We start from the raw sequence: 23,988 nt of genomic DNA, 5'->3' as shown, positions 1-23,988 counted from the left end.
TGCCTCCATGCTGTGCACACTCTGCCTCCAGGAAACTAACAAATCTAAGGGAAGAGGGGGAGTGGCTCACAGGGCCCTCAGTACTCACACCCGTTGTCCTCATTCCTCCCCATCTGTCTCTGTTTCCAGTTTCGTTGGTCAGAAATGTAGATGAGTGAAAATACTGTGGGTAGAACGTCCGTAGCCATTTGGCAAGGACCCCTCACGGCAGCTAGCTTTTGATACAACAATGTTGTTCATACCTTAGCCAAAACCCATGGTATTTTAAGTGAGTTTAGGAGTCTGTTGGGCTACACTCATAGTTATCCTTGGCAGCATATATAACTTACAGGTTGTAGAGTGAACTTTATTCTAAGTTCTTTTTTAAAGCAAGTTTGATCTTTAAAAAAAAAATCCTGAATATGAAAATACCACTTTCTTGTTCTTTTTTTATTTGAAGAACATCTGGCTCGCTTCTAATTTTGAACTATTCTGCACAGTTGGTCGACTCTTTTGTTCTAACAAGTATGAGTGTTTTGTCTGCGTGTATGTCTATCACTTGTGTCCCTGGTCCCTCAGAGGTCAGGAGACACATCAGACCTTCCGGAACTGGAGTTACAAATGGTTTTGGGTCTTTATGTGGCTGCTGGGAATGGAAGTCGGGTCCTCTGGAAGAGCAGCCAGTGCTCTAACCACTGAGCTCACAGGCTGGTTTCTATGAGGACCTTTAGTCTCCCTTTTCTCGTTGTAAATGCTGGGTTGTAGGATAGTTGCCTCTTTGGTTCTTTGAGATGGTGCCAACTCTTTCCGTGTAGGTACTCTTTCCGTGTGGGTACATATCACTTTATGTTTCACCAGCAATGTACAAGTGCTACAGTGTCTCTCGGTCCCCACCAGCATTTGAAATGCTTTTCATTTTAATCATCCTGGGCCACATTTACTGTGCAGCCATTTGTCATTGTATTAATTTGCATACGCCACCATATATCTATGTCGTTGCCCATTTTTAAATATGACTATATTTATTCTTGTGATTTTTGGATGTAGCTCACAGGTAGAGCCCAGAATATTTGAGGTTCTGTTCTTTGCCCTCCCCCTCCCGCTCCCCCACGCCATGGTCACAGAGAGGGGGAAGAGATCAATAGGTCTTTGTTTCAACGAGTTTCTCTTATTTGTTCATTTAATTTCTGCTTATATCTTTATTATAATTTCATTCTCTGGTTTTAGGTTTATTTTGTTTTTCTTTTTCTAGGTTCTTGCGGGATTTAGATGGCGATGTGTCTTTTCTAATAAAAGCCTGCGGTGCTGCACCAGCCTGCCCCGTTCAGTAGTGCTTTAGCTGTCTCTATCCCACACATTTTGATATGTCGTTCTGGATTTCTCTCAGCTTGGTGTGATGTAAAATCTTCCCATTCACCCATGGATTGGATATTCACTAGTATGTTTAGATTATTTCTTGTTTCTTTGTGGTACTGATTTTAACTTTTATTATGGTATGAGGACATCACTGATTTTAACTCTTTTTAAATTTGTTGAATTTTTAAGTCTATTTTGGTATAAATTTGTGGTCACTTAGATGAACTGTCTATCCTGCTTTTGTTGCATAGAGACTTTCTGTTGGTTAGAGCCTCGACAATGATAGGTCAGCGCTAGTTGGGCACACCCTGCCCAGGAGTGCCTGGATGTGCGAAGCCTTGGCCCTCTCTAACGTCCATCTCACTTGGAATCCTGAAGACTTGGGTTTGCTGAATCCTTTACCACTCTTCCCAGTGAGGCCATGTGAATAGAGCTCTCTTTTCTGCTTTCCACTTTTAATTTGGCTCTTTTAAGTGGCTTATTAAGGATGGGTGACTGGATTTGACTTGGGTCCCCTAGTCCAGGAACAAAGGTGTCAGGGTACTCAGGACCTTACCTCACACCAGGTAAGCACTGCTCTGTGAGAAAGGTGAAGACAGCACATTCCCGCAACTTTCAGTATTTTCTTAAAATCATTCTGTTTTATGGTCTCTTACTGAATTTACATCCTGTATATAGAAAAAAAAATCTATTGTATTTGGAGTTCAGTACCACCTGGGTGTTTTAATGACTAAGGGAGATTTCTTCATTCTTGGACTAAGGCTTCTATTTTAAAAACAAACCCTTTGTTAAATTTAGTAAATGCACCATACCTTTCAAAACAGAATGTACAGCCAGGCGTGGTGGCACACGCCTTTAATCCCAGCACTCGGGAGGCAGAGGCAGGTGGATTTCTGAGTTCGAGGCCAGCCTGGTCTACAGAGTGAGTTCCAGGAAAGCCAGGGCTACACGGAGAAACCCTGTCTCAAAAAACCAAAAACAAACAAACAAACAAACAAAAAAATCAACCCAGAATGTACAGATGGGAATTTTATCGGGTGCTTTTTCACCAGTAGACTATGTGATTTCCCCCCTTATTTATGTGTTTAGTGCTGCAGTTAGTAGTAGCATAGTTATTCTTTTTTTTTTTTTTTTTTTTTTTGTGGTTTTTCGAGACAGGGTTTCTCTGTGTAGCGGCTATCCTGGAACTCACTTTGTAGACCAGGCTGGCCTCGAACTCAGAAATCCGCCTGCCTCTGCCTCCTGAGTGCTGGGATTAAAGGCGTGCACCACCACGCCCGGCTGTTATTCTTTTTTTTAATTAATTTTAATTTATGTGTGTTATTTGCCAGCATGTATGTCTATTAGACTATCAGATCTTGTGTCCTCTGGGAGGACATTCAGTGCTCTTAACTGCTGAGCCATCTCTCTAGCCTGTGACATAGATAGAAATTCATATGTTTCATCTTCAGTGATTTTTTTGTTTGTTATTAGAAAAGAGAGAGATTCACTCAGTCTGATTAAGGAACATCCTTCCTTTTGGATTGGATAGTTGAAGAATGCATGACGATGATATGTGTATCTGTCTTCTGACATGGTTGTTATTTGGGGGTTTTTGATCTGTTCTGCTGAGTTATATTAGCTCATACTTGAGGTTATTTTGAGTGTTTTTTGTTTTGTTTTGGTTTTGGTTTTTCGAGACAGGGTTTCTCTGTGTAGCCCTGGCTTTCCTAGAACTCACTTTGTAAACCAGGCTGGCCTCGAACTCAGAAATCCTCCTGCCTCTGCCTCCCGAGTGCTGGGATTAAAGGCGTGCGCCACCACCCCCGGCTCTTGAGGTTATTTTAAAGATTGATGCTTGCTATTGACTTGCAGGAGGCCTCTTCTTGTCTTCTTTTTTGTACTTTGGAATATGAAATTTACCAATAATTGTGTCTTTTTCTGAATGTTGAACTTTCCGAGGGCTACACCGTTATTCTTCTTACTCTTTGGGGTGAATCTTTTTGTGTCTTTTGTTTTGTGATTTGTGTGCTTTCTTAATTACAAATATAGTAATAGAGGCTAGTGTGTTGTTACAAAAGCTCTAAATCCCCGGAGGAAGAGGTAGAGGGCAGAGCTCGCCAAGCATGAGAACGGGAGTTTGGATCCCTGGCATCGGTGGTGTTTGTTGCTTTTATCTCTTTCACAGCTTCATATAAGAAAACCCAATCACACAGAACACTTGCACATATGAGCAAAAGTTGCAGGTTCACATTTATGTTATAAAAGTAATACTTTAGGGAAGCTCTTCTTATGGTTCAGGATTTAAAATAATTGGTATAGATTGCACACTTAATTCCCAGACCATAGAACATTTCCATTTCCCAGGAAGCCGTTTCCCATAAGCACCCAGTTCATCCTCATCTTGCTTTTTCTCTGTCTTAAGACCTGAGGGTGGTAACTTCTGCTTTCCTAGACCTTCCATGGACTTTCCTGATGTGGGGTTTTGTTTAAGATACTTTATTACACAGAGTGAGCTCCAGGACAGCCAGGGCTACACAGAGAAACCCTGTATCGAAAAAACCAAAAAAAAAAAAAAAAAAGATACTTTATTACAGCCTGTAGCTTTTCCTTTGTTCATAATCGAGGAAAAATGTCCTGTCTCCTTAAGAGTTATGCAGGTCAAGAAATGATAAAGTGTTACATAATCTCATATAAAGGATTTATTTTTTTCTTAGTGACTGGACATCTCCTAACTGAGAACTGGGAGTGTGTTTGTCATTTCTGTCTTTAGGACTTAGTGAGGAAAAGGGCAACACTAACTTACTTAACCGTTTATTGTCTTGCTTTCTGGTTATTTTCTAAAGAACTTGAGACCACATTGAATATGTTCCTTTTAACCCTTCTCTTAATACAGTATGAATGTTCCTTTGTGCCATGGAATAATTCCTTTCAACTGTTTTTTTTTTTTTTTTTTTCCCAGTTTTACTGGCATGGTTTTACTCTGTAGCCCATGCTGGCTTGGAAGTTATTGCCTCCTGCCTCAGCCTCTTGAGTTCTGAGATTACAGTCATACCCTGCAGCTCAGGCTTTAAAACATTCTTAATGACTGGAGGGTATCACAAAATTTGATGTTTTATCAATGATGTGAATTAAAGAATGATATGAAATCATTTTTAACTTTTAAATTGTGTGAAAAAGTAATTGCATTTTATGTGACTTTCTGTGCACTTAAAAACATATAGATGCACAGGGTGTGTTAAGGGACAGCTGACTCCATTTTGCTTCAAAGTTTAGAAAGAAGAAAGGAATTTAGTCTGGTTTCTAGGCTCAACTCTCTGAAACAACCAGTGTTACTAACTTTTGTCTTTTTCCAGGATCCGTTTTTATCATAACTGCTTTCTGTCTGTCTGTCTCTCTCTCACATACACACATACTCTTTTTTTTTTTTTTTACAGTCATCCACATCATAGTACTTCTACAGGCTTTCCTATTGTGCCTTGGAGGTGACGCATGCTAGTTGAGCACACTACTGTGGCTATGCTAGTCCAACGGCTATTTGTAGACATTTGAGTTAGAATAACATTAAATTGGAGCTGTTAAGTATAGTTCATTGAAATTTGCTTTTTTCAAGTGGATTTGAGTTTGAGGCCAGCCTGGTCTTCATAGTGAATTCCATGGCATATATACAATATTATAAATATTATGATATATAATACATTGCATATATAAATATATCATAAATATTTCTAAATAAATATTAAATCTATGATATGTAAATAAATATTTAAAATACATACATAAATATATAGTGAGACCCTGTCTCAAAAAAGCAAACAGGGTCTGCAAATTAGCTCCTTTTTATTTTTTATTTTATTTTTTGAGACAAGGGTTGTCTGTGTAGCCCAAATTGGCTTTAAAGTCCTGGTCCTCCTGCCTCAGACCGGAGTGCTGATGACCCTTGTTTTAAAGCATAAATCTGGGCCTTTAAGATATAAAACAGTGTTGAAAAGATTGTACCATGAACCTGTATGACCTCATCCAGGACAAGAAGTAGACCTTGCCCACATCTGCGCATGTCTGACTTTTCACAGCTGTCTGCTGTGTCTCTGGTGGCAGCTACACCTTGCCCTGAGTTACTCTGTGCATTCCCAAGCAGTACAGCAACACTGCGCTTGGTTTTGAAATCTTCAGCCCTCTGAAATTTGCGTCCCCACGGAGTGATCCTGACAAGAAGCTCCAGGTGTGGCAGGTGAACAGGCAAGGCTGGTGTGTGTCTTGGCTGAGGGTGGGGGATTGGCTCTGTTGGCAGGACACTTGATGGTCCTTTACACACCAGGTGATGGAGCTGTGCCTTCGCTGCTGGGAGCACTCTGGAACTCCTCTGAGACTGGCTTCCTGAGCCAGCCTGCCGTGACCCAGGGTGATCCTGCCTGGAGGGTTTTTGAGGTTCCGTTCTCTTCCTACTCATGTTCCTGCCAAGCAGCCATGGCTTCTGACTGAGGTCAAGATTAAGAGCACCCAAGGATTGCGAAACAAAATGACTTTAAAAGTCCCTCCCTCTCTCCTCTCCCTCCCCCCTCCTTCCCTCTCTCCTTCTCTCTCTCTCCCTTGAGCTCTTCCTTCTCTTCCTTCCTTTTCTTAATCTATCAGACCTATGGGACTTCTTGAGGCATTTGTTCAAGACAGCCCCCAGCACACCCCCACCCTGCACCACATCTCCCACCCCTCACCCCCCCCCCCCCCCGCACCACATCTCCCACCCCTCACCACCCCCTCCCCGTCCCCAGCTCATGCCTGAATTGCACATAGAATGGAGCTCCGGTTGTGTAAATGGTTTGTTTTCTCTTCGCCATGGTCTCACTGTGTCGTTCAGGGTGGCCTGGTGTTTGCTGTGTATTCTACACTGAACTTGAACCCTTGACCCTCCTGCCCCAATCTCCCCAGGGCTAAGATTGGTAAACATTTTTTCCCACATACAGAAATACGCACGACATATAGTATGCATATGCTTCTAAGCATAACCGCAGTGCTAGCTAGCATCACTGCCTTGTGCTTTCGAGTCATCATTAGGTAAGCTGGAGAAGCCTTGAACAGAATGCTGTGCATCCGATGATGGCTGAGATGACATAAGTTACCGGAGGGCAGGGAGAATATGTGACTTCAATATGCTGGATAAAGTTAAGACTCATATTCTGTCAGAACAGAAGAAAATTGTTTATTTCTAGAACTTTTCATTAAAAAAATTCAAGTTGTCATTGGCTGGTAGTAATTTAAAACAACATTTTACGTATTTATTTTGTGTATGCTCATGCAAAGGTCAGAAGGCGACTTGTCAGTCTTCCTTCCCTCCCACCCTGTGGGGACCAAGGATCAAACTCAGCCCATCAGTCTTGGTGGCAGGTGCCTTTTTCTTCTGAGGTCTCACAGGCCTAACTGGTATAATTAAAACTGGAAGGTTAAGCTGGTGCGGCGACACAGTCCTTTAATCCTAGCACTTGGGAGGCAGAGGCAGAAGTATCTCTTGAGTTTGAGTTCAAGGTCAGCTTGGTCTACAGAGCAGAGTCCAGGACACAAAACAAAGAAACCCAAAACTGGAAAATTAAATCACTGGTTGACTGTAGTCTACTCTGTTCTTATTAAAAAGATGTGTTGATTGGGGGCCCGGCCAACTGCTTGCAGAAGCCTTCGTTCTGTAGATAAGTTGGGATTTCCTACACTAAGGGCTTGGTTCTGAGGTGGTGAGTAGAGGAGAGGCAAACTGTCATGGTGTGGTTAAGGACATGGACCTTGGAGGACAGGCAGGCTCAAATCCTGGCTCCGAAATTGCTGTCATTTGAACAGGTTAGGCAAGTTGGCAGTCTTCAGTTTCAGCCTTTGTTCTGTGCAGTGGGAGTGGTGCCATCGTCTTATGATTATAAAGATTAAATGACAATTCGTGGCTGAGAGGATGCCTCCAGTAATAACTGTAAGCCCTAGTCACTGTTTTTGTAACTATGGTAAGCTTTAATGGCATCTTTCTGACTTTTGGCCCAATGCTCTTTGAACAGATTGCAGAATCTGCTATGAGAGGAGTTGTGGGGCCACATTAAGTAATGAGAGGGTAGATGGGAGCTGCTCAGGTGATTGGCTCTCCCTTTGGGGTCAGTTTATGTGACTTATGGGGTGCTAGTGTATTACAGGGGTGGGATCTGTCTGTCTAGGCAGTCTATCATCATGGGGAGGCATGACAGCATGCAACAGATACAGCAGCTGGAACAGAAGCTGAGAGCTCACACTTTGAACCAAACTGGAAACAGAGAGAATGAACTAGAAAGGGTGCAAGTCTTTAAGCCTGTAAAGCCCTTCTCTAGTGACATATTTCCTTCAAGAAAGCCACACCCCCTAAACCTCACCAAACTGGGCCTTAGGTGTCCAAATGCTGAGAGTACGGAGTATGAAGGGCAGGTGTCATCCAAACTGCCATGCCCTGGAGGTCTGTAATTAGCTTATCTTAGGGTTTTACTGCTGTGAACAGACACCATGACCAAGGCAACTCTTATAAGGACAACATTTAATTGGGACTGGCTTACAGGTTCAGAGGTTCAGTCCATTTTCATCCAGGCAGGAGCCTGGCAGCATCCAAGCAGGCATGGTTCTGGAGGAGCTGAGAGTTCTGTGTCTTGATTTGAAGGCAGACGGAATACTGGGTCTTCAGGCTGCTAGGAGAAAGATTGCAAAGCCCATCCCCACAGTGACACACTTCTAACAAGGCCACACCTCCTAGTAGTGCCACTCCCTGGGCCAAGCATATTCAAACCACCACAGTTGTTTAGAATTTCTTGTTTGTTTTGTGACAGGGTCTCATTGTACTTGGCTATTTTGGGGCTCGCTGTGAAAATCAGACAGGCCTTAAAGTCAGAGATTTACCTGTTTACTCTCTCAAATGCAGGGGTTTAAGTTGTATGCTGCCATGGCAAGCTTTTTGACAGGCTCTATGTGGGTGAGGTTAGCGTCCTGTGATTGATAGAGTGCTGTGTATATTTATTTTCTGTTGTTGGGTGTGAGAGTTGAACCTGTTCTCACCAATGCTTTCCCACTGCCCAGAGCCCTTAGCACGTGATTGAACTGTCAGCCAGTTCCAGAGGGAACCCCAGTGGTGACACCACAGGTAAACGTCTTCTCAGTACATTTTTAGAAATAGTGCCTTATGGAAGATTTTGTCTTTTTTCCCCTTCACAGATTTTGAAGCAAGCTTTATAAGGCTGTTGGACAAAATAACCAATGGTTCTCGAATTGAAATCAACCAAACAGGTAAGCTGCTCTTCTCTGTTCCTAAAAGCACCTTCGTGTACTACTCGGGCATTCTTCTGCTTCTCATTTGAGTGGTATAAAGACTGTATTGTATTTTTTTTTTTTAATCACTTTACTATTTTACGTTTATATAAGCCATCTTCATGAATGTTCAGGGAAGACCTTTTGAAATTAACCAAGGTAGTGCTAAGTGGAGGTTGTAATAAAAAGTTCATTAATACATTAGTTTCAAATGGAAGGACCCAGTGTGTTTATGGTATGATTATATATGTACAAACACAGGCATACCATACACACATAAACACACACACACACACGTGAGTACCCCACTCTGACATACTTAACACATACATAAACTCTCTGAAGTCCGTTTACCTGTGCAGTTGTGTTGAATTCTTACAGCAAACTCCCAGATGTACTACATTGCTGTAGGTACTAAAATCTACTTTAAAAAAAAAAAAATTGTTTCAAGTTTATACAAATATATTCAAGAAACGTGACAGTCCCTTTGGCCCCTTCCTCTTCTAGAACCTTCCTTGAGCCATGGCCCAGCCCCATGGAACTGGGCTTTTGATGGTCTGCTGCTGGTTGCTTCCTGCTGCCCTGGACCGAGCTCTGTGTTTTGTGGCTCACAGTTTAGTGCTTTATTGTGTACGTGGGTAGTCATTTATTTAAATCCTCCCTGTACTGAATAGGAAGTAGGACAGACATGCTTTGATGACTCTATGAACTATATACCCGCATTCCAGAAAGGATTTTTTTTTCCCTGAGACAGGGTTTCTCTGTGTAGCCCAGAAAGGATTCTTTAGCCTTTCCTGTATGTTGACTCTCTTATAAAAGAAGGCAAATTTGGGGCCGGGCGTGGTGGCGCACGCCTTTAATCCCAGCACTTGGGAAGCAGAGGTAGGCGGATTTCTGAGTCCAAGGCCAGCCTGGTCTACATCTACAGAGTTCCAGGACAGGACAGCCAGGACTACACAGAGAAACCCTGTCTTGAAGAGAGAGAGGAAGAGAGAGAGAGAGAGAGAGGAGAAAAAAAAAAGAACACACACTTGGATTTATAGGTGGCACTGGACCATGATGATATATGCTGGTCTCTGTCAGCATTCAGCCACACCCAGTGGAGAGCAGGTCTAGGGATGAGATGCACCTATGCCCCTTTCAGGTGGCAGAGAGGGTGTGGCCCCACTCAGCAGTTCACAGACAGGCAGGCTTGGGGTAAGAGGGAGATCGTTAGTCTGTTCTTCCTTATCCTTTCATTCAGTCCAGGCTCTTGGCCTTGACAGGGGCGCTGCTCCCTCAGAGTGGGTCTCCTGAAGCTAATCCTCTCTGGACTCCTCCACAGGCACAGCCCCAGTGTCTTCACCAGTCTCATGGGTTATGGTAAATATGATAAGCTGACAGGGATGCTTACCCATCACATGCCCCTTGTATACGACATTCCTTGTCCTCCTCTTCCCCCCAGCCCCCAGGATAATGATCAGGTCGCTTTGTCGGATTGATCTGTAGATGTAAGCAGAATGACATACCGCTTTTCAGCGAGTCTGTTGTTGTGACTTACTACAGTTTAGGAGAGCGATCCCTGCCCTCTTGCTGAGGAACGTTAGTAACTTTGGTCAGAGTGTGAACCTGGCTGGAGTTGTTTGGATTTAGTATTTAATATAGTAAAGTCTACTTATTTTATGAAATTTCCAAGAGACGTTTTTCACTTGTATGACTGAGTGAATTTCCTTCCTCTAGAGGTTTTATTTCTGGTAAGTATCCAGAGACGACAAGACTGAGCAGTAGAAACTCTCGTTTGTCCATCTACTCTGAAACCATCTAGGATATTCTAGTTGGTTCCCTTAAATATGTAAGTGTAGTGAGAATTTTTTGTTTGAATTATACAAATATGTGAAAAACTGAACTAGAATACTGATGAGTGTTCACTAACATAAAATCAGTTGAGATATTTCACTAACTAGTATCAAATTAAAATAGCTACCACTGATGGTATTGGATATCACAAGAGCCTGTGTCATGTGATCTCTGTGTTTGGTAAGTGGGGTGTGTGAGAGACCCCATTTGAGGGGAATGTACAGGCTGCTGCTATGCTGAGACGGTGGTCCACAGGCCTATCACCTGCAGTCTGAGTGTGTCAGGAAAGTGGTGTCTGTTTGGTACCTCTGTGTTCTACTGTGACTAGCAGCTAAGCTAGCTTAGAGAAGAGTTTATATATTGCAGATATTAAATTGTACCCACAGTTTATTATTTTCCAGAGGCTTGGTGTCAGTGAGTCAGCTTTTGAGATGAAGTGTAGACTCACAGGAATAGCATTTTGTGCTCCTTGGATGGATGCCTGGGCCAGGTTCCCCTTGGAACACACTACATTCATTGTTGTCTCCACACTTTGTTGTGTTCCTGCTCCATCATTTGTTGTTGTTTTGTTTGTTTTCCTCTTCGTTTAAGGAACAACCTTATACTACCAGCCTGGCCTCCTGTATGGCGGGTCTGTGGAGCACGACTGCAGTGTCCTCCGCAGCATTGGCTATTACCTGGAAGCTCTCCTTTGTCTGGCTCCGTTTATGAAACACCCATTAAAAATCGTTCTGCGAGGAGTGACCAATGACCAGGTTGACCCTTCGGTGAGTACTGAGGTCAGACTGTGGTGTGACGTTTCTTTTATCTGTTGTTACAGCGCGAGTTCTTAGAAGGAAGCTTCTTAATGAGCACAGCAGTTCTGTTTTCAGTTTCTTTTTCTGTTTACCTTGAAGCTTAGAGGTTAGTTCATCCAAGACACACAGATGAATCAAGTCCCGTGATCATCAACTTAGAGATGATGGGTAACGCCCATCAAAGCGCCGTTCTCTGTTGTGTCTATAGACCTTCAGAATAATGCTGGCTGCCCCATCATGCTCGACATGAGATCTGGCTCTGCTGGCTGCAGTCGGGTAGAGCCTCTCTCTAGAAGCCTGCATTAGCACCAAGGCAAGAAGGCAGCAGAGCGAAGTTTTAGGCAGGAAATTATCATCTCTGGGTATTGCCACAGTATAGTTTTACCTTGGCCATTAATTCAAGGAGTTTTCACCTAAGAGGTTTCAGACACAGTAGGCGTGAAGGCACGAAGGAATCTCTGAGTGTTGGTAGCTGTGGGGAACAGTAACTGTCTCACTGAACAGGTCACCTTCTGTAAATAGGAGGAGAATGGTTTAATACCCAGCGAGTTCTCATTTTGTTCACCATGGTTGTCATGTCCATGTTAGCATCCTGTGGGGAGGGAAGGAGTTCTCATTTTTGGATACTTTATTGACTAGAAGAGGCTTCGTGGCCGTGACGACCTCACTGAAGGGGCTCCTTGTCTTTATAGACACAAGCCACAGCAGCTTCTGAGGGTAGCTACAAGGTGCTGCAAGCTTTCTGACTGGGAAGGAGCAGCTCTGGCGACTGCTCCTGCTTACCAGTGGTTCCATATGGTTAATGTGTTCTTGGGTCGTCAATAACTTATCCTCAGTGCTGGGAAATGTAGCTACATGGACTTTTTGAAGAAGGCTCAAGCTCTGCAGCTTTTAACTGTGGGTGAAAGAATGCTATGCAACCTGTTTAAAATGTTAAATTTGAGCTTCTTGCTCCCCTCCCTTACATTGTCTCAAGATTATAGAAAATGGCTCTTTTACTTTATATAGGAAAGGAGGCATCTGCACTTTTAGATTGTAGGTAGATGAACTGTCTCATAATGGTAAACACAGGTTTGGGGTTTTAGCACTGTGCTCTGTTTCATGCCCATTCTATAACCGCTAGTGGTCATAAACACTATTTTAAACAAGTTTTTAAAAACAATTCATGTGTTAGTGTGAGAGAGTTGATCAGTTCCCTGGGAACAGGGCTTTTGTGTAGATTATGCTTTCGTAGTTAGAGACTGCCTCACTTTTGCCACCTGCCACTAAGATGACCGTGGTTTGACCTGATTAGCCTGGGTTACAACAGAGGTGGTTGGTCTTGGGTAAAGAGGACCGTCCTCGGCCTGTGAGATCTCAAGTCAGGCATCTGCTTTCCTCTGCTCTCCGTGGTTCTGCTTTCTGCATAGGGAGTCAGGGTCATGAACTGGGTGAACTAATTCTTCCCTTCCTCAAAGCCTTCCTTCTCTCGGGATGGTAGCTGGAGTCTGGAAGGCAGAAGCTGGCCTGTGTGGTGTGCAGCTGAGGAGTGTGTGTCTTAGTCTGAGGAGCCTTGCTATAACAAAGTACCTGAGACTAGGTAGTTGATAAGTTAAAACGTTTTTCTCTTCTGGAAGCTGGGAAATTCAAGAAATGGTGTACATTGTAGCATGGTGAAGGGCAGTAGCCTGGCAAGGCAGAGAAATCAAGCCAGACCTAACCTTCTCTCAGAAGCTAGTTTCAGAAATAACTGAGCTGCTTTCCTGACACTGTCCATAACCTATTCATGAAGACTGCATTTGCGTTACTAAGTCACCTCTGAAAGGCCCTATCTTCCAACGGCATTACAGTGACAAACTTGAACATGAGAAAGCTGTCAAGATAGAGCAGATAGGGAGAGTTACTACTCTCTGGGCTTTAGGGAAACACTGGAGTAGACTATCATCTAGGTTTGTATAAGGACAGTATGTAGTTCCCCACAGGACCAAATTACCCAACGACACATTTCTCAGAACTTCTCCTTTTGGATGTATTTACCTTTAATATTTAGTTAAATTAGCTAATCTTTAATAGTTTTGCCAAATGCTGCCCCCACCACACCCTGTCCATTCTGAATGAGTTAGTTCCTAAGCCTTGTGTATTATTTCTACTTCTTCTGCCCTTGGAGCCTTTTTGGAGGATCATTGAATTGAATCAGCCTGTTGGACTTGTGGCATCGTGGAGACAGCAAGGCTTGAAGCCTGTCTTAGGGAAGGAAGCTCAGATTCTGTGATTCTCCCCCCACCCCACTCCCCTACTGGGGCCACGTAGCTCATCAGAGCCCGAATTTGGGACAAAAGACTGGGTCTCTTCTGCTCATGGTGCCACTACTCTTGCTTCCTGTCCCAGGGAGCTCTAGATACAGAAGAGATGAACGGTCAGTGCTACTGTGATTACCATTGGCGGTTTCAATGCTTCATGCATGTTGGGGGCATTGTCCCCTCTAAGGCTCCTCCCAACTCCCCACGTAGACTCAGCACCTGTACCAGGATTCTTAGGTAAACATTGCGGGTTCATTGGCTTGCTCTGACCTGGAGAGGTACCAACTCTTAAGTGTTAAAGAATAGACTTGTTATGTATATTGGAAAAGGCTTGATAAAATAACATTATAATAATGTTTATTAATAAATTAATAGAGTAATGTTATGGGCGTGATACCTGTGAGAATGAGCAGAGGTCCCAGTGTGTTTTCTGTGTGAGTCCAGCAGTTTCTTGAGTTTTGTTTACCACTTGGACTTTTAGCTGCATGTTCAAAGTTTAATTCAAAATTCCTTGAACTAACTTACAGGTTGATGTTCTTAAAGCGACAGCGCTCCCTCTACTGAAACAGTTTGGGATTGATGGAGAATCATTTGAGCTAAAGGTGAGAATGTGTGAACTGCTGGCTGTATGCATCCAAGACATTTTTATTTAGTTGATTGGAAGAAGCAGGCGATATATGATGAGGCTTATTAACCAGTGCTTCAAACCTTGAACTGAGAGAGGCCTTTAACAGTAGCCCACAGTCGTGTTGTTCTTCTCCGGTAGGTCTGTTATAAACACGAACTGAGTCCCTCACACCTCACCACAGCTGTTGGTTAGCCAAGGAATAGAGCCACATGGAGTCTGGCCCTTTGCCGCGCTTGTCTGAATCATCCTGGTGTAATTTGTGTCCAGGAGCTCCTGAGACGCGACAGTGCCTTCAAAGCCCCATAGGAATGATTTAGCCTTCCTGGGCTGGGGTGTCAGGGTAACCCATGTTCTCCATGTCTGCTTTCTCCCATCCCCTCCTTACCACTTTGTGCAGATCTTGCGTCGGGGAATGCCTCCTGGAGGAGGAGGCGAAGTGCTTTTCTCGTGCCCCGTGAGGAAGGTCCTGAAGCCTGTCCAGCTCACAGATCCAGGAAAAATCAAACGGATCAGAGGAATGGCGTATCCTTTGCATTAAAGTCCTGATTCTCTTCTTGTCTCGTGAAGATGACAGCGCTACACCTTTTCACTGTTTACACTGTCAGCAACAATCTCACGAAAGTGTCAGTGCTGAAGCTGTAGTTGAGCTATGTTTTATCACGTGCCTCACAGTGACAAGATTGACTCGTTTTTCTTCACGTAATGCTACAGTGCCTGGGGAAGGCTACAGTTACAGTTAATTCTGTAACTGTAGCTCCAGTGTGACATGTAAATGACGGAGAGGGAGTGAGAGGGGGAGGGCTGGGGCAGCTGGGACACGGGCGGGGGTGACCAGTTGTCTGGAGGATTCTTTGGAGACTGGAATGTAACTGTGATCTACCGTGAAGTGTTTCACCTGTGTCCTTTAGGGCAAGATCACTTTATGCATCTCAGTTAAGCTTCTGAATGCTTCAAGTTAACTCACATCCTATTGTGCTGCAGATAAGGAAACTGGGATATAAAAGCTCTGTTTGTTAATGTCTCATAGCTGATAGGTACGAATGGGATTTAAACCTTGTCCATAATTTGGTGCCCAGCTTTTAACCTCTGCCTTTTTTTTTTTAATCTGCAGAAAAGCAGGGACATTTGAATGAGCCTTAAAGGATAGAAGTTTGTGAAGCAGGGCAAGAAAGGGGGGTGCTTCAGTGCAAAAAGTGGGTGTTTGTAGAGGAAGCTACACCCCACAGTTTTGGGGCACAGCTAGCTGTGTGGGTTGTTAAGACTCAAGCAGTCAGTGACAATTGATGAACACGATGGGGTGTGAATTTAACAGGAGCCAGTGAAGAAATGAAGGCCATATTGAGCAATTGGCCTTTACTTAAATGTCACTGATTTTCTTCTGAAGAGCAAATTTGCATATTAGGACAGCTTGGGTGGTCATGTAAGAACTTTTGTGATATTTTGGAAAGTATGGTTATAGAAGAAACTCACCTAGTGTCACCATGGTAACATAGTTATTGTACCCGAAGAGAGGCAGGGAGTGGGGTAGTGAGAGGTCAGGTAAGAGCTGCTGCAGAGGGTTGAGAGTCACTGGTTGGTTTTAATGCTTTTCACCGAGGCTTGTTGGTAAGGATATTTGCTGATGGTAGCTACAAAAGGCCAGCGTAGGGTGGAATGGGGTGGTTGTGAGTTAAGTATTACATTGCTGGATTTGATGGCTCCACTGAAATAAGTCTAGAGAGGACTTTAGAGTTGAGGATCTGCAGCTCGGGAGGCAAGATGAAGGCTAGAAGTGAATGCTGTGAAGTCAGCAGCCATGAGGAATGCAGAGCGAGGAGACTGGCGCCCTGGACAGCCATCAGAACTGTGAGTGAGGAGGGATGTAAAGAAGCCAGCACCTCCTGGACACCCAGGGCAGCCAGCTCCTGCTACAGCACTGAGGGTAGGGAAAAGAAGAAAGCCCAGAAAGAGCTCTTTTAGAAGCAATGGAGACAGACCATGTAACCAGTTCTGGATTGTGGGGTGAAGGACAGGTAAGTAGCTGTGTTAGAGTTGTTCTTTTCAGAATCTCCACAGGTAGAGGAGAAAGATGAGGTGATGGCTTAACAGGAAAAGAGTGCAGAGTACACTCTTTTTCTTTTCTTGTTTTGTTTTAATTTCATGTGCATTGGTACTTTCCTGGATGTATGTCTGTATGATGTCAGATCCTCTGGAACTGAAGTTATAGACAGCTGTGAGCTATCATATGGATGCTGGAGATTGAACCCAGGTCCTCTAGAAGAGCAGCCAATGCTCTTAACCACTGAGCCATCTCTCCAGTCCAGAATACACCTTTGAAGACAGGCTGTGGCTAGACAGCTGGCTTAGTTTACAAAACTCTTGCTTTGCAAACATGAAGGCCTGAGTTTGGTTCTCCAGAACCCACATTAAAAAGTCAAGTGTTGCAGTGGCATGTATGCAATTCCTTTTTGTTTGTTTGTTGGTTGGTTTTTGTTTTTGTTTTTCGAGACAGGGTTTCTCTGTCTAGCCCTGGCTGTTCTGGAACTCACTTTGTAGACCAGGCTGGCCTTGAACTCAGAAATCTGCCTGCCTCTGCCTCCCAAGTGCTGGGATTAAAGGTGTGCGCCACCACCACCTGGCTGTGTATGTAATTCTTATACTGGGGAAATATAGCACGTAGTTTTATGCTCTGCCCACCTTTGCTCCAGGAAATGACCAAGCTACCAGCCCCCTCCCAGCTTTCCTTGAATCCTCAGCCAAAGGGCACAGAAGTTGTTCAATTTCAACTTGCCTTTGGACACTATTGCTGGGTGTTGCTGTCTCCCACCTGGAAAAGTGTGCCCTTATCAGTTTCTTATCTTTCTTTCCTCCTGACGTAATCTTCAGCTGCTAAACTCCTCTGACCACCCACCTGAAGGAGCGGTCTGTGTGGCCACTCCATCTTGAGATCTTACATGGTTGCCTAGTTCTCCTCTTTCCAAGGCATAGCTAACTTTGTTCTCTCTCTTGCGTCTTTCTTCCTGCCTCCTGGGACCCAGAAGTCCCACAAGTCCCTTCCGCCCAACAATTGGCTCATGGCTTTCTTTACTGATGGATCAAGAACTAATTGGGGAACAGGACCTTCCCATCAGAACCACCCCTTACAGGGACACAGGATAACTGGGGCTTGTTACCCTGCCCACCAATTCTATCTGAGGAGCTCAGGTTTAATGAGAGTCTGGCCAGTTCCCAGTAGTGCTTTGTGGATGAGAGTGGGGTGGCTGGTGTTCCTCAGGTTATCTATCCTCTGGGACTCCACGGGTGTGAGCACACACATGAGCACCGTTACAGAACACAAACAAGAGAGGTCATTCATGATTTGAGCGTTTCTATACGTTAGAAAAAGTGAATTTGGGAGAACAGGAGTCTGAAGCAAAGTGGCGAGATCATTGAGATCTCAGTGGTGGGACTTACTGGGTCCACTTTGCACTGCTGCTCTCTGGTGTGCTGGTTGACTCTTGTCACCAGGCCTGTTGGTCCACTGAATGGGCTGTAATGAAGTTAGCTGAGTAGATGTGCAGTGTGAGCACTAGCAGGTGTAGGTAGATGGTATCTCCTCTTACTCAGCGTATGTTCACATTTACAGGCAAGCGGTAAGGTTGATTCAACGTAGAACTTTGTGGGGAGAGTAGAAAGGGTGGGGATGGGTTTGAAAGTTGAGATGAATCAGAGCTAAAGAGAGGGGCAGGGTAGGAGAAAGGCATGGCAGGAATGGCAGCTGTGTGCCGGCGCAGCGTTGGGTCGCTCGCGCAGCGTTGGGTCGCTCGCAACTGAAGACAATAAAAGTCCTGGGGTCATGAGGTCAAGGGCTCAGAAGAAGTTGGAATTTTTCCATGGTAGCAAGTCTGGCAGGAGAAACAGGGGAGAAGGCCTGCGTCCTCAAGGGATGGAAGCACCTGGCAGAGTGGGGAGGCCGTGCAGTATAACGGTGAAGAGCTGCGGTAAGCCGGAGAGTCAGGATGAAGCCAGAATGTGCCTCACTTAGTAAGGCGGTGGGACTCACCATTCTGGGGAAGGAAGACAGGAGGTCCAGAGATTGGAAGCCTTAGATTGAAGGTCAGACGTAGACAGAGGTGTGAGTGCTGGGAGGGAGGGACTGAGGGGTTGAATGTAGGGAATGCTGTTGGTAGTCTGTGTAGTAAAAGTGGTAAGAGAACTGGGTGGGACAGGTATTGTCTCCCTGGATTTCACTGCTAATGTTCTTTGAACCATCCCCCTGTGGAGTCTGAGGCAGGAGACACTTGTGAAGTGTCACATCTTCCCTCTTGACTGAAGCGGTGGCAAAACATCAAACTGGCCCGGGCCTGCCCATGGAAGCACTCACAGCATCCAATCTGAAGACTAAGCACTCCAGCATCAGTCAGCGGGACTGTCACTTAATAAGCCCCTCAAAGGAATGTGGGCTTTCGTCCGGCCTTTGACAGTTCTAGGATCCGAGAATAAAAGCTGACTTTGGAGACTCGGTAGTTAATTCTGTGGGTTTTACCTGTAGGGCTGGTTCTGGCTGGGCTGAGCTCATCCTTGTTTTGGAGTTGGGAACACTGTGGTTTTAACTGACACCCCACCTCCACCCCCACCCCAGTACTGCTATTCCTGCTTGCAGATCAATGGCCAAGCAGACAGGTCCTGGGCTGGAACTGGTGGGGGTGCGAGCCAGCTGCTGTGACTAGAGAGTTGGCCTCACTTACTGACTGCCATCCACTCTGAGGAGAAAGAGGGAGCACAGACTTCGTTTCATGGTTCTGATCCAGAGCGAGATGTGTGTGAAAGAACTTTGGGAATCCTGAGCGTGGTGGGGTTGTCTTGGGGTGGTGGCGCCTCCTGAGCTGTCCTACGGACAGTGGGTAGGATCAGGCCCCAGAAAGATGGCACCCACTCAGTCCAAAGGCTGTAAGACCTAGGGCTGTTTTGTCTCAAAGGTGTTCAAAGTACATTCTGGACAGAAGGGGTGGTGATGAAACCGGGTTCTTTGTGTATTGGAAAAAAAAAATCCTTTTTGCTCTTTCGCCATTTCGGATTTGTCCTCTGAGTCAAGTCAAATATTTGTCATGTGATTCTTGGTACAAAAGTGCTTTGGAGTTGTGAGGGATGAAACAGTAAATCCCGTGGCCTTATGGAGCAAGGACACCATGTGTCTGAGGGGAGATGTGGTAAGTTCAGTTCAGGTGCTGCCTGGAGGGCTTCAGGTGGGAGGCATCTGTGGACCGAGGCATACCTGGAGGCAGTTGAGGTTGAAGACTGACTGGGTGGAGGTAGGCGGCATAGGCAGCGGTTCCAGGTTGGGTATGGACTCACTGAGCAGACTGGAAAGTTCACCGCAGGATTCAGGAAGTTTGCTCTTTTGCTGGGTTCAGGTCCAGTCAAGGAGAAGAGCTAGCTGACAGGTCAGGCTCCATGCACAGCCTTTTGTTTCTTAGTTCTAATGAAAATCGTGTGTTGTTGATGGTAATGACTGTACAGCCCCATGGGAATGGGCAGCTCATATTACGTCGGAGTCCACGTGGATTTACCTTATGCTCTTTCTCCATTGCTTAGTCCTGCGTGTATCCCTCCAGCTCTCCAGCATACACTGCTGTGGGGTCAGGAGAGTCAGTCTCTGTTACAAAGTTAGTTCAGGGTTATGGGTTCCACCAACCCCTTTTGCTAATTTCTTCCTTCTCTAACGGAGTCCCTTGTTGTAGAGTACTGGGTTGCAGTTTCCACCAGAGAGTATCAAGTAGAGCCCCTCTGTCCTCACAGATTGATTCTTAAGTGATATGTTTGGGAAACCTGTGGTCTTTAAAACAGCAGTCACCTTGATCTTTCAGCAACGTTTTCTGCTTCCAACTCTCTGGGTGGGGGGAGGGACTGGGATTGGCTCAGGGTCAGCCACTGTGGTACCTGGCCTGGCCTTAGGTCAAAGAGAGGCTCCTTACAGTAGTCGGACTGTGCAAAGAGTAACAAAGTTGTCACAGTTGTCACTGGGAGCCCAACTGTGGCTGTGACGAGCTTAGGCATCTTCACACTGTGTGGAGTGGACAGTTACAGAGAAGCCTGGTTGAGAAGTCACGGCTGGGCTGTGGGACCTGACTTTATACCTTTTGTTCTAGGAATCCAGATTCCTTTTTCACCATGACTGTTTGAAAGGTTTTTTGGTTTTTGGTTTTTTGGTTTTTTATAATAATGAAAAATTTAGTTACAGAACTCTTGAGTTAAATAATGTGAGAGGGGAATTGTAAGTGCCAGCGTGGCACAGACTTGCTGACTTTCTGTCTGACTTTCTACTGTCGTGGCATCCCAGCATCATAACGTCCTTAACCCTGGGCCACAGGTACTCAGTTCGTGTATCACCTCAGATGGCAAACCGGATCGTGGATTCCGCGAGGAGCATCCTCAACAAGTTCATACCTGACATCTATATCTACACAGATCACATGAAAGGCGTCAATTCTGGGAAGTAAGTGCCTTCCAGAGCAGCCTTCAGCAGCTGAGCTCAGTGAGAATATGGCGACACTCCTTTCTCATCTCACTGCCTTCCAGCCTTATCTCCCTCAAATAAAACCACTGCATCCTGCAGTTATCCGCTTGGGTTAGGAGATCGCCTCTTCTCTAAGGGCAGCACAGCTGGTCCTCACAGCTCTTTCAGTCTCTCCTGATTTGAGCAAAGAGACCAGGGGAGGACTGGGAGGTTGAGTGTAAGTGAGAAGTTTGGCCTTCACACCCTCCAGTGGAAAGTGATGGTGTCAGAGGTCAGGGCTAGAAAGGATGTTTATACAGAGCTGGCCCTTCCCTCTGGGGACGGGAAGGTCATTAACGTTCCCATGCCTTTTATTCAAACACCAGAACATTCTTTATTTACACACTGAGCTAATGGTGTACCCTAGGATAATTGTAAATATTAACGTTTAAAAGGTGTCTATGTACGCTATCTGTATGTAGCAAGTCTGTACATGCTACGGAAACAGCAACTCCTAATGCTGGCCTTTTCTTTCTGCCTTCTTCCTCAGCTGTGGGCCTGGATTAGTGGGCCCACTCTTTCCTAGAGGGGATTGCCAAGGGCTGGGAAAGAGTGGGTAGCAGCGGAGGCTGCTGAGTGTTCCTGGATAGTCTGTTCTCAGATCCCTTGCTTTTCCAGAATGGGGAGAGAGGAATAGTGCAGGCCCGAAGGCCACGCTGCCTGCCACCAGCCATAGAGTAGCCGTTTATAGTACTGTTCGAACCAGCTGCCCTGGTACAGAGTCAGATTCTCAGATCAGTACCAAGCTCCATGTTAAAAATTATGTATAAAACCGATGTATTTCTCACATTTGTGTTTAGTTTTTAAATCCCAGGTTACAGGTTATGAATCGTTGTAAAGTCATGCCTGGGTTACTCCCCTATCAGAACCAGTGATGGTTCCACACGAGTAAGGGTTGCTGAAATGCTGTGGGATCCTGGTGGCCTACCTTAGCACTTAGACCAGCACCCACATTGGCTCAGTGTGGCCCATTTTGACAGCCATTACTTTCAAGAAGAAATAATAATCAAGCAGTCCTGGGTAGGTTGGAAAGCTATGGCAGCAACATTTCGCAAACTCCCGCTGCAGGTCTCAGGGTTGTCATGCTCCTCCTGCCACCATGCTAGACACACGGTTTCTACCGATTCAGAGGCATCCCGTGTGCTAAATTTTCTGTCTAAGGGTCGGTGATGTTAGGTTGTGAAACGTGAGTCAGGGGTGCTGGATCCTTGCTTTAAGGGAGTTTAAAACTGGGCATTAGGATCCTTCCACGTGATGAGTCCATAACGTGCTTGCAGAGCATCTCTGAGCCAGATCTGATGGTGCACAGTTAACCCCAGCCCTCTTTGGAAGCGAAGACAAGGATCGAGCATGAGGCCAGCTGGGGCTGCCTAGTGAAACAGTCTCTAAAAATAAAAGTGAATGTGACTCTACATAGAGTTCCTATGGAACTACTTTGGCCAGTGTTCTAGATATGGAAGACATTTGGTGAGCAATGTTGAACAGCGTTGGAGGCGGTAGGTCTGTGTTGCAATTGTGTATGGAACATTCCGTTGGGAAAGCTTCTCTAGTGATATATTTACTTTGCACTGGACAAGGTACATTTGAGGCATCAGATCTGGCAAATTTGTGGAGAAGTGCTTTTTCCCCCTTGTTTATGAACTGTTGTTTGTTTTGTCTTGTTTTCCTGGTTAAATTGTTGTTGCTGTGTTTTGTGAGAATGGAAACTCAGGTGTCTACGCTGCATACTTCTGGTTCCTGGCTGTGATAGCTTCCTACAGGTGCTTGCCTGTTGGGTCCCTAAGTCATCTGTGGTCCTGGGCAAGACTGTTAGGTTCTAGTTGTTGGGTGGTAGAGACACCACAGTGCCAGCCCACTGATGGTTCTCATGGAAGTGGGCTCTGAGTTCAGTGCTGTCTCCAGACAAAAGTACAACCTTGGGGCTCCTTCCCCCTTTCTGGCTTTATTCTTCTCATTAAGGGAAACATGGTATATCTCAGAGTTGTAGTCCCACCATCCCCAAGGTTGCAGTACGTTCTGAACTGGCTGTAGTTTAGGGTTGAATGGGAACTGGAGAGCTTCCGTAGACTCTGGAATGTGTAAGGCCTGCGTTTCAAATGTACTTTGCCACATTTCAGCCGAGTGGGCTGAGCGTGTTCAGCCTCTTACTCCCAGCATGTGCTCATTTGTAAATGAAGACAAGACTGAGCTAACACTGACCGTTATTTGCATGTTCGATACCTGGAAGTCTGTTGACATCATATTCTGTGATTGTTAGAAACTGTGAGAGTCTTTGTAAAGTGCAGAGGGAGGAAGCAAGGGTATGCAAACTTCCTCTCGCCTTGGTTCTTCTTAGTGTTCCTCGGAGTCTACTCCTCTAATGAAGAACACGTCTGTCTTCCCTGTGCACCCCATGTGTGCCTTTGCTTACTGGGTGTCTGCCCTGGCCTCCTAGGTCTCCAGGCTTTGGACTGTCGCTGGTTGCAGAGACTACCAACGGTACCTTCCTGAGTGCTGAACTGGCCTCCAATCCCCAGGGCCAGGGAGCAGCAGTGCTTCCTGAGGACCTCGGCAGGAACTGTGCAAAGCTGCTACTTGAAGAAATCTACAGGGTATGTCCTGGCTCTGCAGGAGCAGAGAAAGGAACAGTCAGGAAAAGACGATCGGATGTCTTTCCTTCTGTACTCCTTTCTGGGCACTTGCGCTAAAGAGCTAACCTGTGTTTGAGTATCAAGCAGTTTAGAATTAACTAGTTGAATGGGTTCATTGAACTGGTCCATGAACAAGTCTGCTCTATTGGGACACAGAACAGATAGCTTTTAATGGGGACGGAGGAGAGAAGGGAGTGAGGGTTCAAAATAAAGCAAGCAGGGAAGGTTAAGATGATGGCTGGCGCACTGACCTGACCTAAAGGAGTGTCCCCCACCCCCACCCCTCTTTCATCTGCCTCTGTCTCTGTCTCTGTCCCTCTCCCTCCCCCCACCCCCATACACACACACACACACACACCTCTCCCCATCTGTTTTGATTTTTCTGTGTGTTTGCCTGCATGAATATATGTGCACCACACACATACTTGGTGCCTGGGAAGGCCAGAAGAGGCTGTCAGATCCCCTGCAGTACGTGGCTATGAGCCAGTCTGTGAGTTCTGTGGTAAATCTGAGTGCTCTTCGTGAGCAGCAAGTGGGCTTAACTCCAAGCCATTTCTTTAGTCCCAGGACTACAGCCTCTCTCAGCTGCCCCAGCTGCTGCTCTGTGGAGATAGGGACTCACCTTCAGATTTATCAAGGTAGAAATCTGGATTTGTGTGTGGATAGAGTTGTGCCGTTTATTCTAGAGCATTGAAGA

General features: G+C 45.4%; 1 protein-coding gene across 2 annotated transcripts in view; it reads left to right on the top strand.

The window, feature by feature from the left end:
- The window catches only part of Rcl1 (RNA terminal phosphate cyclase like 1), a 42,369-nt gene that overhangs the window by 5,765 nt on the left and 12,616 nt on the right, over positions 1-23,988 (top strand). The window contains exons 2-7 of one of the 2 annotated variants that reach the window (XM_021151344.2): positions 8,515-8,586; positions 11,035-11,210; positions 14,047-14,121; positions 14,545-14,669; positions 20,476-20,601; positions 23,096-23,252. In XM_021151344.2, the coding sequence (XP_021007003.1) occupies positions 8,515-8,586; positions 11,035-11,210; positions 14,047-14,121; positions 14,545-14,669; positions 20,476-20,601; positions 23,096-23,252 (731 nt within the window). Of the gene's footprint in view, positions 1-8,514; positions 8,587-11,034; positions 11,211-14,046; positions 14,122-14,544; positions 14,670-19,217; positions 19,316-20,475; positions 20,602-23,095; positions 23,253-23,988 lie in introns of those variants that run through there. The other variant, XM_021151345.3, reaches the window with a different exon arrangement.

Source organism: Mus caroli, unplaced genomic scaffold, assembly GCF_978045245.1.
Source record: "Mus caroli unplaced genomic scaffold, Mus_caroli_1 scaffold_20, whole genome shotgun sequence".
Taxonomy (NCBI): Eukaryota; Metazoa; Chordata; class Mammalia; order Rodentia; family Muridae; genus Mus; species Mus caroli.
This window is presented reverse-complemented; position numbering and strand designations above follow the sequence as displayed.